At 44.7% G+C, this 15,373-nt stretch overlaps 2 protein-coding genes across 6 annotated transcripts in view; both read right to left on the reverse strand.

The window, feature by feature from the left end:
* The window catches only part of LOC108155041 (homeobox protein abdominal-B), a 41,825-nt gene extending 26,770 nt beyond the window's left edge, over window positions 1-15,055 (reverse strand). Inside the window, exon 1 of one of the 2 annotated variants that reach the window (XM_017285613.2) lies at window positions 14,972-15,055. The gene's annotated coding sequence lies outside the window, so the exon portion shown is untranslated. Of the gene's footprint in view, window positions 1-8,021; window positions 8,109-14,971 lie in introns of those variants that run through there. The other variant, XM_017285612.2, reaches the window with a different exon arrangement.
* LOC108155040 (dynein assembly factor 5, axonemal) lies at window positions 4,960-15,060 on the reverse strand. 4 transcript variants are annotated; one of them, XM_017285607.1, is made up of 2 exons: window positions 14,972-15,060; window positions 4,960-7,789 (listed from the first exon to the last, which is right to left on the reverse strand). In XM_017285607.1, exon 2 carries the CDS (start codon window positions 7,701-7,703, stop codon window positions 5,136-5,138), a length of 2,568 nt encoding a protein of 855 aa, XP_017141096.1. In that variant the 5' UTR covers window positions 7,704-7,789; window positions 14,972-15,060; the 3' UTR covers window positions 4,960-5,135. The 4 variants fall into 4 exon arrangements, with proteins under 4 accessions (XP_017141096.1, XP_017141097.1, XP_017141098.1 ...); XM_017285608.2 differs by lacking the exon at window positions 14,972-15,060 and adding an exon at window positions 8,177-8,247; XM_017285609.2 differs by lacking the exon at window positions 14,972-15,060 and adding an exon at window positions 8,187-8,234.
* Between the last annotated feature and the right edge of the window lie 313 nt (window positions 15,061-15,373).

Here is a 15,373-nt window from a genome sequence, read left to right on the forward strand (position 1 = left end):
GGCTCAAGTGAGTGGCAGGGCGCACTCCATGTCTGTCTGGGCTGCTCCTTGATGAGCAGCTACCCCGATTGGTCCCATCTCAGCACAGGCCTAGACCCACTTAGACCCTCAGAGCTAGAGTCGGTCGTCTCCAGCATTGTCTGGCCAGGTTCTCATAATTAGACGGGCTGAAGGACAGTGGGTGCTTTCGGTATAAAACCAGGAAAATACTGCAATAAATTTGCACCGCTAAACAATCTTCTTTCAATGAATACGAAAGAGTTGCAGGTTTCTTTGGAACAAAGAATTATCTAATTACATATCTTGATTCACCAAAATTCCCTTTAAGCATTTAGCATCCATTGACTTACGATTAATTGAGCTATTACCATTGTCCTTGGCTGCTGGCTCGCTAGCTACTCATCTGTAAGAAGGCTGCTGTGGACGAAAATCAATAAAAACCTGGCCAAAATGGCATTCGCACCATTCCAGTTTATCCGATTTCCCCCCTTTCGCACTGCGTCCCAGCTCCGAGCTCGTTTGGCATTCACAGAGGATGTGGATAAGGATGAAGATGGGAATGGGAATGGGGAGGGAGGAGCAATTAACGCTGAATTGATACGCACAGCTCGGGAAAGGAAAGGAAAGGCAAGCCATTGAACCTTATTTCGCTCATCGAGTCTGGGGAGACGGGGAGAGTGGGCGATCGTAAGCGTTGGCATTAAGACGTAATTAAAACAACGCCAAATGGGAGCAGAGTCCGCGGCCCAGAACCCTTTTAAGGAAAAGGAGAGAAGAGAAGAGAAGAGAAGAGTAGGGAAAGGAAAAGGAGTCAAAAGATTATTTGTATTTAATTTCAAGTACTCCTCTGCCAGGAAGCCACTCCACTCCCCACTCCCTCCTTCCTTTTGGGGCAGGGACAATTTCTCCGCTTTCCCTTTATATAAAACTCAATTATAATTAAGCATTTAAGTGGAAATAAGCATAGCTGGAGCAAATGAAGCGAACTCCACCCGCTCCGTAGTGGAGTATCGACTTGGGGCAGCGACAAGGACAACAAGGATGCTCGACTCGGGGCCATTTTTTATTAGTGGTGGCCAGCATCCTAATTGCGCAAGGACCTACTCAAAGTTTTGGGCAATGAAAAGAAGCTGGTGGAGGTTGAACAGGCGACCAGAACACGAGAACACGAGAGCACGAGAGCACGAGAAGGCATAAGGCAGTCAGTATTTAATTATCGCTCGTTCATTGCTGGGGATGCAGGATACTGTTACACAAGACACAAGAGTCCCGTTGCCATGCCATTGGATTAATTGTTACGTCAACTCATTTCATTTACATCCACCATCCACCATCCGCCAAGCCATCCGCCAAGCCATCCGCCAATTCCACTTGCATAACGTAGTGTGTCCAGGGGAATCACGCCCTCTCCCTCCACCCTGCAGATCAAAAGCGAGGAGTATCTCAATTAGTGAGCGCCTGTCACATCCTTGAAGGACGGCAACACAGCCGGCGCGAGATATAACCGAAATATGTATTACGGCCCCTTGGTGAGCCAAATAGGTCAACGATTTGGATAGCCGGAGATTATATTTAGTTTTTCCCATTTTCAACTGGCATTTCCCGGGCCAGCCAAGTGGATAAATATGTAGCGTACGACAGCTGACAACACGCTGCCCAAAAAAGGAGGTAAAATGGAATGGAAAATGCAAAATGCAAAATGGAAAATGCAAAATGGACTGGACTGAAGTGAAGCCTAATGAAATGCCCACGAGATGAAAATAAGTTCTATGATGTGAAATTTAAATGAACTTTTAAACGTAATGAAAGTAATTTTCAAATTGCAACCGAGGAACAAAATTTAGCGCAAAAAGGAAAAAAAGCGAAAGCCATAGAAGGGTATCAGAGGGTATTCGTATTTTTTACATCATTTGAGATAAAAGAAAAATATATTTATATACATATAATTTGACGCAAATATGATTTGTACATTTAAAAAATTTAATTTAAAACTCCTGGCGTACGCGACAGAAATTTATTGTCTGAATAAAGTTTGGAAAAAAATATATCGTGAACTATTATTGATCAAATTTTCTGGAATTTTTGTCGATAGTTCAATATTATAGGGAGACTTTGAGGAAAAATTGTATCAGGAATTATCGTTCTTATAGGAGAAGGTGAAGTTTTGTTTATTTAAATAGGTTTTCAGATCAAAGTTAATGAAATTATATTCCAATTGCTTAAATTAGCTGAGTTTCAATAATTTTGGAAAATAATATCGGTACAAAAGTATATGGAAATGTCTTTTATTGACTTTAAATTTGTTGGCCTCGGTTGACATTTCCACGAAATGCCCATATATTTTATTTATATTTATATTTCGGATTTAAAAAAATATCGGAGCACTATCGTGTTCTAAGTTAGAATATGCGATACTTTTCGATAAGCAACACCTTTCAATTTTAATTTTTTAAATTGGAAAATGTTTTTAAGTTAAATTTAATTTTAAAAAAGTTTGGCAATTAAAGTTTATCCTGATGCGGGATACCTATTCAAAAAGGTATCTGTTTTACACACCTAGTACATTTTTTCGACATTGATTTTTTGTAACCCATCACCCTTATTTGTGATCCCTGGTTCCAACCATTCTATATCAGCCGCTTATGCTTTAATATTATTCAGAAAAATCTGAAAAAAACTATAATGAGTTTTTGCTATATCTAGGAAGGATGGGTATCTGAAGATTCGGCAGCCATCCCCAGTTAGCTTGTTTTTTTTTTTGCTTGTTCTTGTTTTTCTTTCGAGCTCTTTTTGGTCAAAGTCCAATGAAATTCAATTGCGGCAGAAGCCTAGGCGGGTCGGGCAGGGACGGTCGGTCGGTCTCTTGCAACTTTTGTGCGTCCTTCAGACAGACCAAACCCCCCACAACCGGCCCCAATCCCCACACCAATCCCAAACCGAAGCCGAAGCCAAAGGAAACGGGGTTTCGGCTCGAAATGATTTCAAAATGGCATTGAATGTAGCATTTAATTTGTACGCCACAGTCGTCCTGGCTGCGGGTTCTCGGTCCTGCTCCTGGTCCTTGGCCTCTTGCCTTGCTATTTATAACTGTTTATTTGCCGTGTGCGCCAGGAGCTGGCTGCAGCTGCTCTGGCTCTTTGCTCTGAAAAAGGATTAATTAAACTGACAACTGACGTCTGTGGGTCGTTGTGGGTGGCGGAGGGTGCCTGTGGGTGGCTGTGGGTGGGGGGTACTCTCACATTCTCTCTATCTTACTTTCTGCCCCGTCTTTGAAGCCGGAGTTCGGCATAATTAGTTAAATGTGCTTTGCCATAACAATGAGGAGAGTCCTTGACTCGACTCCCTCTTCACAGTTCTTTTAATATCCTGTCCTAGAATTCAAGGCAGGAGAGGACCTCTCTAATTGCTGAAATATGTATTAATAATTGGCCCGGGCAGAAAATGTTAAATAAAATTAATTAACTGCACAGCAACAACAACAAATCAGCCAAGGACGGTCGACAGGCAGCTGCTTACATTTTATTTACAGTTAGTCATTTTATGTGGGCGAACACACACACGCAAATGGACACGCACACGCAAACGCACACTCCCACTGCTAATCCTACTACGTAGTCTAGTCATCCGGCCGAAGGATACCCCGCTAATCGTGTTTCTTATTAAATATTTATAAATGGTAATTATTATGGGAGAACTACGAGTATATACAGAAGAGCAGGAGGAAGAACAAACACAGTGAATATTCACAGAGATTGCTATAAATATTACTAGATCATGGATAGTTACGAGCTATGTATGTCCGAGGGCCGTTTAATAAGAACAACAGGTTTATGGATAAGAAAATCATGTTATTTTTCAACATAGTCGCCTTTTAGCTCTAAGAACTTTCTCCAAGTTTTTGAAAAGTCAAATCTGTGTCAAACCTTCCAAAAAAAGAGGATTTGTTAAGGTCCGTTTTTGCGGTGGTGGTTAAGAAGTATGTATGAAGAAGTATACAATACGATAATTAGCTCTTCCTATGGAAGGTATTCCACACCCATATAATATACACTTCCAGCACTTCCACTTATTTTCCAGCAATTAAGTGCGCCGAAAGAGATGCAGATACGATACTCATTTCAAATGGCGCCAGCGGAGTATCTGTGGCTCTGTGTGTTTGTGGGTGTGGTTATCACTGTCTCAGTGTGTGTGTGTATGCCTTTTAATTAGAAACTTGTACATTTTGCCTAATTTGACAAATTGTTTTAATGCAGTGTGCAAACTTTTCGGCTACATTGCGACACAAATTAGTTTTTGGGCGGCGGCGAACAGAAATTGGGTCGAGTCGGGCCCAAACGGACAACTTGCAGAAGGAATAAAACCAATCAAAGGCGGTTTTAGCCAGCAGTTTGATGAGCCACCGCCGAGCCGCGCGCAAAGCTATGCAACATACTCGTATATGCACCATCCGATGCAATATCCATGCATCCCAGGGATTATTATGAAGCCATTATTCTTCGCCTGCCACCGCCTGTGCCTGCTCAACACTTAATTGTTTCTGCTGTTGACGTTGGCCTGGCGTGGCAGCTCTGTGGCAACTTCCTGTGGGGCAAGTTGGTATATTTTTGGCAGCTAATTAGCGCCCGTGGCAGCCACAGTCTCCAGTGTTTGCAGGACAGCCCTAAAAGTGGGTGGTAAACACCAAAGCAGCGGTCTTCAAATCACATGACACAAATGCGCTTTGCAGTTCCCATAATCCCCTTGGAAGCGAAATGATATTGTAGCGGAATTCTCCTACAATTGCTGCAGTTTTCGAAAAGTACCTGCTTCATAGACGCACATAATAGTATTTATAAGGAATTTAACCAAATTTTTGTTGCCTTTTGCCTAATGATGCCCCAGGCCCCCATTTTAGGACGCGTGCATTCATCATCAAACGGCCGGATTTTCTGGGCCGTGCCGTGGCAAAATAAACAAGTGTTTTGTGTGCATTTTTCGAATGCATTGCGTTTGCCGAAATTTACTTTATAGAATTTTGTTTACACTCAGAATCGGTACTCAGAATCGAACAGATTGGCCAAAATGATTACACGGTATAAGTAAATAATAAATAATTAAAATACAAATTGAAACAAAACAAAAAAATTATTTCAATCTCAATCTATGATGGGATCTGGGCGAGATGGCTGAGGAGCCACCTTATTGATGCTCAGCTTTTCGTAGAGTTCGTTCAGCTCATCCTTCTGGTGGCACATAGCCATGGCGCGCTGACAACGTTCGGTCCAGGCCTCTGGATAGTCAATGGCCATTTTCTCCAGGCTCTGTTCCACAGCGATCTTGATGTTCTTTTCGGGGCTCTCGTGGTAGAGTAGCATCAAATCCATGGCACGCTTCACAACTGCCTCCCAGACCTCGTGCTGGTGCTGAATCTCCTCTTCGGAGTCGCCCTCGAAGATGGGCGACAGGCTGCCGACCGCCAGGGCGGCCATCGAGCGTATGCCCGCCGAGGGATCGTCCAGGCGCTGCATGGTGGCATATGCCAGCGGCTTAAGCTCCTCCACGGACAAGCCCCGGAAGTAGCGCACCGTCTTGATGGCATAGTTGCGGGTGTTCGAATTGCGGTCTTCGAGGAGGCTGGGCATATGCTTCACCAGCGACGGCAACACCTCGAGCACATCCTCCGGGGCACTCTGGGCGAGGGCGCACAGTGTGGCCATGGCCAGGGAGCGCATGGACTCGGAACTAGCGCCTGCCTTCCAGGTCAAATACGGCTCCACAATCTCCGTGACGAAGATTTTCATCATGCTCGGCTCGTCCGGCGCATCGACGTCTGGTGGTGTCAGTGTGCTCGACCAGAGCAGCGCTGCCATGGAGAGACTGCTAAAGATGCGAATTTGTGCATTGGCAGAACAGTTTTCAAAGACGATCTTCACCCGCTCGATGAGGCGCTTCAGGTAGGAGCGCCGAAGGTGACAGATGTTGATGAGTCCGTCCAGCAGCAGGACCGGCTCGGCGTTATCCTCCAGGACGGCGTCCAGGTTCTCCACGTCCTTCAGTGCCATCTCGAAGTAGCGTTCGTGCAGCTGGGCCAACGTTACCTTCTGGAGCTGAGCGATACGCTCGAGGACCATTTGACCAACATTGGGGTCGGCATTGTCGCTGTTCAGGGAGTAGCTCAGCGCCATGACCTTTATGCCAACGATATACACGATCATGTAGAGTTCGTCGAGCTCCTCCTCAGTGGCTGTAATCTCTAGAGACTTGTTCAGTATGGTGTCCAGCAGCTTTAGGATGTACAACTGGAAGCCCGGCTTCAGGGTGTGCGAGTACTCGGTGGCTCTCAGGAGCTTGCACAAGCGCATGAGGTGCTCAAAGCAGGCGCTATTGGAGGCCGCGAACATGTAGTAGAAGCACTTCATGTACGACTCGCGAGCATTGCGCTGCAGACCATCGAATCCGTGCTCGATCCAGGCATCGTAGCAGAGCAGGCGACCCATCAGATCGGCCACCTTGGCCGCCTCGGCACTGACCTCAGCCACGGAATCGCAACAGGCATGAGACACATCCGGATAAATTTCATAGAACTTAGCAGTCATTGCCGCCTCGGCATGGACCACGAACTGGTACAGCAGCTTCAGCGAGTGCAGGCGGACATTGTCCTTCCAATCGGTCGTCTCGCGAGTTATCAAGGTTAGCAGACGCAGGGAGCGCTGCACCAGTCCACGGCAGCCAATCGTTGGACGCTTGACATTCTTTGGGTAATTATCCACCGGCAGATCGCAGATCTCCTGCTGCGACAGCTCCGCCTCGTTCTCCTCGTAGTACTGCTTGCCGCATTTGACCCACAGGGGATGGATGTAGTTGCGTACATCCGGGGAGTCGTCCTTCAGGCAGCACAGCACTAGCGGTAGGATCCGCTCAAAGAAGGAGTAGCGATCAAGCAGATCCATTAGCATCAGGACTCCCATTATTCCGACCTCGCGCCGCACCAGTGGCATCCGATCCATCAGAAGCGGCGACACCTCGCCGAACAGGCGGCGCATGCTCTCGGCGCTGGCATCCATATGCAAACTGAGACGTCCCAGTGCCTCGACGGCCGAGATGCGGGCCGGCGCGTGCTTGTGATTCAGCATTCCGTACAGGGCCACAGCCAGCTGTTCCGTGAAGGGACGAATCTCTGTGGTCTCGGCCACACGGCAAAGAGCCACCAGGGTGGAGCAAGCCTCGCGCTGCACCACTGGATAGTCATCCTTGAGGGCCTTGATGAGCACTTTGACCACCAGATGATAGCACTCGCGGAAGACTCCCACGTTGCCCATCTTCGCATACTTGCGCACCATCAGATGCAGCTGTTCAATATAAAGATAGCGTATCTCCTCGCTAGGCTCCACCGTCTCGGCCTGTCCCATGCGCTCCGTCAGCGTGGAAACCACATTCAGCAGATTGAAGTCCATCGGCGGCAGGCGTTCCAGGTAGGCATCCACCAGGCGCACAGCACCGTCGCGCACGCTCTCGAAACGGTCGTGGTAGCACTTGAGCAGATGCAGATACAACCGATCGAAGTATTGGGCCAAAAGCTCCGTGCTGTTATCGTACGAGTTGTTCTCGACCCAAACGAGCATATGCTTCAAAGTCATTGTCTTGTGGACTCTGTCCGTGGATTCCAGGTCCTTGCATGTCTTCTTAGTATCTTCCTCGATTTCCTCGTTGTTTATTGTCGACATTTTTGTAGAAAATCGAAAATCGTTACAGTTCTGTGATATTTTTGTAAAACTCGACACGAACTCGATCTGATTCCCAACTAAGTCTGCTGTAAAATGAGAATGGAGAGGCGTTAGGAAGGCGACAATAGCAACAACAAACGAAGCGGTTGCTATGATTACGAACTTTCTAGATGGAACTAAATATATGCTATAAACCGGGAAACGTACAAAAGCCGACTTTGTCCGTCTGTTCGTCCGTATAAAAACATAAATTCCCAAAGCAATACATAAATGTATTTTACACGCACAAACTGTAAACATTACTCCCCGAATAATCACCGATTCTTTCCCTGTGTTTGCCCGCTCTTTATCCAAGGCGTCACTTTTTGCTGTTTAAATACTTGCTTTCGCGCTTTTTCTATTTTATTCCTCTCGTGAAATCACACAAATGTGCAGGCTAATCCGAGTAGCAACCATCTTCAATTGTTAAACACCTTTTCTCACATTAATTGCCAAGTTTTCACATTGTTTACGTTGTTTAAACAAAGCGTGCCGCGACGTGACTGTGGCAACAGCTGTGGCTTAGTGCTGCGAAATATTCGCATATTAGCCGGCGGCAGTGTTGTAAAGTGAAGCCTGGGCGCGCATTTCGAAAGCTCTGTTGGTTTGTTTGATCTGTTCGCCTTTGATCGTTTATGTATTTGCTGAGCTAATTAAGAAACTATAAATGATATTTCTGTGGAAACTTGAGGCTGTTGCGGCTGCGGCTGCTCTTTTATGAGCTTCGCTCAGCGGCGACCCATAAAAGCTGTGCAGGCACGCCTCTGGCCGTCGGCGGCGGCGGCGTCTCTCCTCTTCTTATCTTTGAGGCCGGGCGACTATCTAATTGCGATGTCGTTCCTTATCAACATCGGGGTTCCAACAGCGGAGCGACAATATCTAAGATTGATTGGCCGCGCACCGGCTTGGGGGGTGGGTTCGCTTTGACTGACTGACTGGCTGATTGGCGGGGGGCTTGCGATGGAAGGAAATCAAATAAAATGTCTATTTTTATCGCAACTTAATTGCATTTGTGGGTCACTAAAATTTTGGTTATAATAAACACACAGAAAATGAGTTTTGGGGCTGGGCTGGGGTCGGAGTGGGAGATAAGCACAATGGCATTATCTATATCTTACTGATATTATGTTTTAATAGTTAATTGATGGGTTCGGCGTGCCTTATGAAGAAGCCAGAACATAACTAGCCGATAAATGGGGAAGAGATTGCTGGATGGAAGTTCTGTTTTTTGTTGGATTGTGGGAAGATCTTTTTGTTATAAAGAACTTTTATTAGCAATCACAGATTTGATGACGGTGATGCTTAAAAACAAAAAGATGCAGCATGAAAGACGATATCTTTGTTTTGTTTAACAATCTGCTACTCTTAAAATACATTTTTATTTAATAGATACCACAGAAGATACTTTTCTAGGGAAGTAATCTTCTTAATAGATTGTGGGGAAATTTATTGCTATATTTATCTACTCGTTACTGATATTTTGTTGAACTAAAGAAATTATTCTATACCATATATTTGTGGGTGTGCTTCACACAAGAAGAAATGGAATGATATATGAAAATAAATGATCTTTAAAACATAAATCTAGTACAAGTTTGGAAGAATCTCTTGCGGATTATGTAGGGAATGTTTGAGGGAATCAATCTTGAAAGATTACTACATAATCTCTTCCCAATTTGTGGGAAAATCTCCCATTAGATTTAGGGAAATCTGAAGATATCCCCCCACTCTTCTCATAGGAATGTGCGGTCTTTAATAATCTCTTCCCATAATGTTGATTGCTCCTATACGACTGGTGTGGTGTGCCTTCTACGAGTGGATACGAGTATCTGTTGATCTTTCCGTTTGAATTTTATTCAATGCCTGTGCGGAATTTTGTCTGTTGTTTTCAATTTCCCTTTCGGTATCCCCATTTTCTGTGTGTGTGCCCCTCTATCCGTGTTTCTTGCACGATTGGCGTGCCCAGGTCCCCGGCATATTTTATGAGTGTTTCCCCCTTGTTGTTGTTGTTATTTTTTTGTACCTACTGTCAAAAATTGTTGCTGTCATTTTTATTGAAAGCCAGCACTGTCGCTGTCGCTGTTGCCAGCCTGGGCAGCGTCGCAGTCACAGTCACAGTCGCAGATACAGATACAGATACACCAGCGCACTTATACGAGTATGCTTTGTTGCTCCCATTTGTGTGCACAATTCGATTTCATACCTTTTTGTTTGGGGGCTGCCTGCTCCGTCAGCAGTGGAGATGGGGGTCTGGGTCTGGGTATGGGACTGGGACTGGGTTCAGACACGGCACACGCTCCAAAGCAATTAAGCGCATGAATCAGGTTCGTTCGGGCTCGTTCGGATCGTTCGGTTTTGCAGGGCCGCGGACGCGGACGCCGCGGATGTACGGATGTATCTGTGTATCCGTGAGTGCGGCGTGCGTTATTTCTTTTGCACTCACTGTGCTGTTTTTCTTTCTTTTTTGTATAAAGCGGGTACGAGAGTAACGGAGAGGTACGATACAATCACCGGCACAATACTTAATTGATATGAAATGAAGTCATTTGGCAAAATCACTGGGAGAGTAATGGACCGACCGACCCGCGTTCATTCAATTTTGATTTGATGGCGGCCCGGCCAGTTCCACGAGATATGCACAGGATATACATAGGACATATGTATGTACATATGTACGTATGTATATTTTTGTATATTTTCGTATATCGACTTTTCGAAACTGTACCGTACGACAGTACAGACAGTGCCATGCCTATATTTCGGTCAGAAAAAAGAGTTTCAATTAAAAATAACATTTTGGGAGCTTGGGGCCGCTGGCAAAAAGTGCGGAAGCCGCCTGACTGCTGCATTCGTGGGATGCGAATGCGAATTGGCCCGCTCTGTCGATAAAGCCAAAAAGCTGACTGGCTTATAACAGTCATAATTATTAATTAGACACAGATACTCGTACGAACATATCTGTGAGTGTGTGTGTGTGTACGTTTATACAGATGCAAACACGACTTGCCGGCAGAGGCAGGAGGCAGTGGCTGTGGCACTTAAATGGACTTGTTACACAGTCGAGCGGTTACCAGAGACGGGGACTGGGGGACTGGGGACGGAGCTGCATGCAAAATGCAAATTTACCAATTGATATTGATTGAATTGCCAACTGCCAGAACAGGCTAAAGAGCCAGCGGAATGGAGCCGTCGGGACTGGGCCTGGGACCTGGGACTGTGACTGGAGCCGGGGACTGTAAACGCTAATTAGTTTTATATTTCAACTGGCCGACCGACGAACCGCGTCACTTACTCGAAACCCAGTTGATTGAGTAGTGAGTGGTTTATACTCGGACTCGGATTCGTCATTAAATACCACATATCCAGAGTTCTATTTGGGGTATATTGTATTCACGCAAGTGGAAGACCATTTAGGTAGGCTATAAAAACCCCATGTGCTGATAAAGTTCTGGGTTTACCTTCCTAAAAAAATCAAGAAAAACCCCCTCAAGATATGGCACACTTATCAAATCTTACTCGTATTATCTACTGATATGATCCATATTTCGGATATTAGATAAGCCCCTTGAGACGATAGGACGAGGAGATAACTGACGGAATGAATGAGAACCTTTTGTTATCCACTTTCTTGAAATATGAAATAATGTTCGTTAGCTTCGATTATCTATAGATTTAACCAAATCGAATTTGTATATACATTACGAACCGGGTATCGTAGTGTCGAGGCACCTACAGCCTTCTAGAATGCTTTATTTTGTTATGTTTCTGTCTCGATTTCTCGGAATCACTGATTAGAAATGTTGCTAATGGCTTGACTTTGCTGTTAAGGAAAAGAGAAAGAGAGAGAGAGAAAAACGGGTACGGGCATGGGTGCTCCAGTCCTTATCCCCATTCCAACCCCATCCCTGTCCTCAGTCCCATCCGTTTCCAGGCCAATATGTAGCTATAAAAAAGTTTGCCATATAAGCAAGTGCTGTGTAAGTGTTGCTCCCCAATAGCCCCCAGCCACACAGCCACACAGTCGCACTCTCACTCGCACTCGCAGTCCCATTCCCAGACCCTGCCTTGCTTTGCCTTGCCTTGCCTTGCCCCTTGTTGGCATTTCATATTAATGTGCGCCGTTTAATTGCGTGACTCATCATCGGAGGAGCTCTGTAATCGCCGTCTGCCATCATCTGCTTCCAGAGGAGAGAACTCGTTACGTTACTTACGAGTATTTGCCGTCAGCCGCGCGCCGACTTGTTGGGGGTTCCGTTGCATTGGCAGGCCTGGCTCTGGTTCTGGGTCTTTGAGCTGGCTCTCCTCTCCTCTCCGTCGAGTTGGAGTGGCAGAAGAAAGTTGAACTCATAATTAATAAAGTATGTGGCTGATGAACGAATTAAGCTTCTCTTTGCCATCAGATTGATAAGTAATTTTCATCAGGAGAAATAAATATTTTAACGATGGCTGGCTTCGCTTTTTCCTTTGGTTTCGGGCTACTTAACAATCATTATCGCCGTCTGAATTATTGAAGACTCAGGGCTATTCCAGACACCCAATTATCGTATTCTCTTAATTTCAAATTATACCTTTCTTTGTGTAAGTTCTTCATAATTAACCAAAGAATATCTTTCCCAAAACATCGCTAAGTTGTTTCCATTAAAAAGAGTTCCGTATCGAATGATCTATATGAATATTGGTCCCTTTATCGACTAAGATCCACTAGGTGTTATGACCGGAGTTTTACAAAGTATTCTTTAAAGAATTTTAAACACATTGAAGTACCATTTTTCCACTCTAAAGTTTCCCGTTTGCAATGCAGGTTTTTACTTAGTATCAGCCTTGAGGAATATATGATTAGCCCATAGGATAGATCAGCATTTGAGATGATCGTATCGCATAAAGCTGTTGGCTAATCAGCCCCTTCCAGCCACTTTGTTTATGCAATCTGTTTTCAGAACTATTCGCATTATTTGGATTATTTGTTTATTTTCCATATGAGTATTAGCGTGAAAAAATGCAGCCAACCTGTGTCTCAGATTGTAATGAGAGCTGCAAATGGTTTTTGTGCTGCCTTTGCATTTAATTTTCAACCATTTACATATTTGCGTAATCGGCCCAGACCCACTCCCAGTCCCAGTCCCAGCACCAGGCACTCCATTCTCAAATACCAAATGGCTGGGATACGATACAGAGACCGGAGACCGCGATCTGTTTGTGCAGTCGCATAGTTTCCATTGCGAATATACGAGTATATATGCTTATAGCGGATCCAGACTGACCAGTTCCAGGCCCATACCATATCCATATCCATATCCATACCATACCATGGAATGGAATGGAATGCCAATCCATTCATTCATTCGCAGCGCGAGTGTCGGACGTCTGTCAGTCAATCAGAGAAACAGTTTGAGTAACAATTTAATTAATTTCAGTTGGTAATGCGAACCGAACCTGTTATGCGATAGATATTAGATATCATCGCGCTGCTATTTGGTTGCTGTGAATGAAATTGCCTCTTAATTATGCATAATGCCCATGACATGACTCAATTAAAGGCCAACAAATAAGCCAGACAGCCTCACAGATGACTGACACAAAGAGTACTACTAAAGTATTAACCCGAAAAAAAAGATACGATACCATGGCTAGATGCAGAATACGGACTCGTTTCATGCACGTACGAGTATTAGTTTTTTGTTATCTTGCTCGGGTAATTATCACAGACAAAGACACACCGACAGACAAACGGACAGACAGACAGACGGACTGTATCTCGAATATGCCGTATCTGTGGAATGTATCTGCCTGCTCGTAGTGCAACCATAACAAGCCGCCACCATCTGAGATGGTGTTTCTCTTGTTTTTTTTTTGTGCATGCAAAAGTTGAACAGGGTAGGGGATATTCGAAGGGGTATATCAATTTATAGATCCCATATTCATATATTCATATCAGGGCTGCTCTATGTTGCGATTTGTTGGGATTTTACACTACGTTGTATCTTTGAACAACATTTTCTTTCTGGGATATCCAAGAAAAGTGCCCTTCTCTGCACCTATGAAGAGTTCTTAGAGTTTATCAAGTGTTCTCTGGAAATCCGACTGCATGATTCAGAGAACAAATTAATATATATTCTCTGATCGATTAGCCTGATTAGCCCTTCGATTTGATTGCATCAGTCTCCCCAGCTCGGGATCACGATTACGAGTATTGCAGTACGTATTAGGGCCTATTGCGATTGACTGCCCTTTGCTTACGCACAACAGTTTCGTTCAGATGGGTTCTGTTGCCGTTCCTGTTTCGGGGGTTTTCCTTTTCCATTAATGTTCAAGTATGCCCGTGTAATCATTTGTTTGGATTGTAAATAATTGCATCATCTGGCAGTGCAATGTTTTGCCGATTACGATTGTACGATGCAACCCATAATAAATGTCAGAATGCTGTCCGACTGATCGGACATGGGTTTGAGAGAGTGGCCAGGGGGCATGGGGCAAGTAAATACAGTTTTCAGTCAGCTAATTTTCCCATTGTCATCAATAGCTGTCGATGCCGAAAACCGAAATGGCAGCAGCAGCCCCGAAAACCCGCAACCTCATCGTGAAATGGAAATTAATTATGTGTCAACAGCATGATTACAGGCGAAGTTTAACTAATTTGATGCCAGAAATATACGCATATACACGTCAATGGGTTGTTGGGATAATGCCCTAAGTGATTTATCTAGTCGTTCGATTAGTGTATCAATTTATTCTGCCCAGAGTCGGATTTCTCCGCCAATCAATGAATGATATTGATACGGATCTTTGGGGTTCAACACACACAGAAGTTAAAAATTGATTTCGATTCGCGTGACCGATTAGAAGGCTCCCGATTATGTACTTTGATTAATTGAAATTGATTTTTAGTTGCATCTGGCACCAGGGGTCATCGACTGTCTATCAGTGTCGTGTCATCTGCTTTCTGGGAATTCCCAGCGCCCCTACAGCTATTTTGTGTGCGCAAAAACATGTCCACGTGCACATTTGGAGGCACTTTTTTACAGTTATTGATAGTGATTATGCATCATATGTTAGTTATGGTTGTCTCTCTCTCTCTATAAAAACAATCATGGGCTCCGCCATCTTATCTGGTCGTAGGGGCCTACGGATTTGACCTGTCACTGGGCTGACGAGGAGATTCCAAGGAGGAAAGGTACGTAATTTATAGATTATATATACCGTTAATGGGGCGGGGCGGTGTTGAGACTTACCTGTGAGGGGGCCACGCGGGCAGTACCCGTAAGGGGTGCGGGTGTATCCGAAGAGTCAAGGTGAATGGAAATCCAATTAAATGATTTTCACTTGCTTTTCCAACGTTTTGGGTTTCTTTATTGGTGAGCTGCTGAGCGCTATTTATAGTTGGGGTTGTTGGGGTTACCGTCAAAGGTCACCGTCACCGTCACCTTGTGTGTGGGTGTACGAGTGGTAGTTGTTGTTTTTATATTCCGCTTTATTTTACTTGGGGTTTTTGTTTTGTTTTTCATTTGGCTGTTCCTCTATTTGGATATCCTTTCTTTTTGGTTCACTTTTTTATGGCTGTTTCTTGTCGCTGCCGTTTTACATGGCTCTTCGCTGCTTCTGCTTCTGCTGCTGATTATAATCCTTAATTAGTC

The sequence above is a fragment of the Drosophila miranda genome, chromosome 2, assembly GCF_003369915.1.
Source record: "Drosophila miranda strain MSH22 chromosome 2, D.miranda_PacBio2.1, whole genome shotgun sequence".
NCBI lineage: Eukaryota > Metazoa > Arthropoda > Insecta > Diptera > Drosophilidae > Drosophila > Drosophila miranda.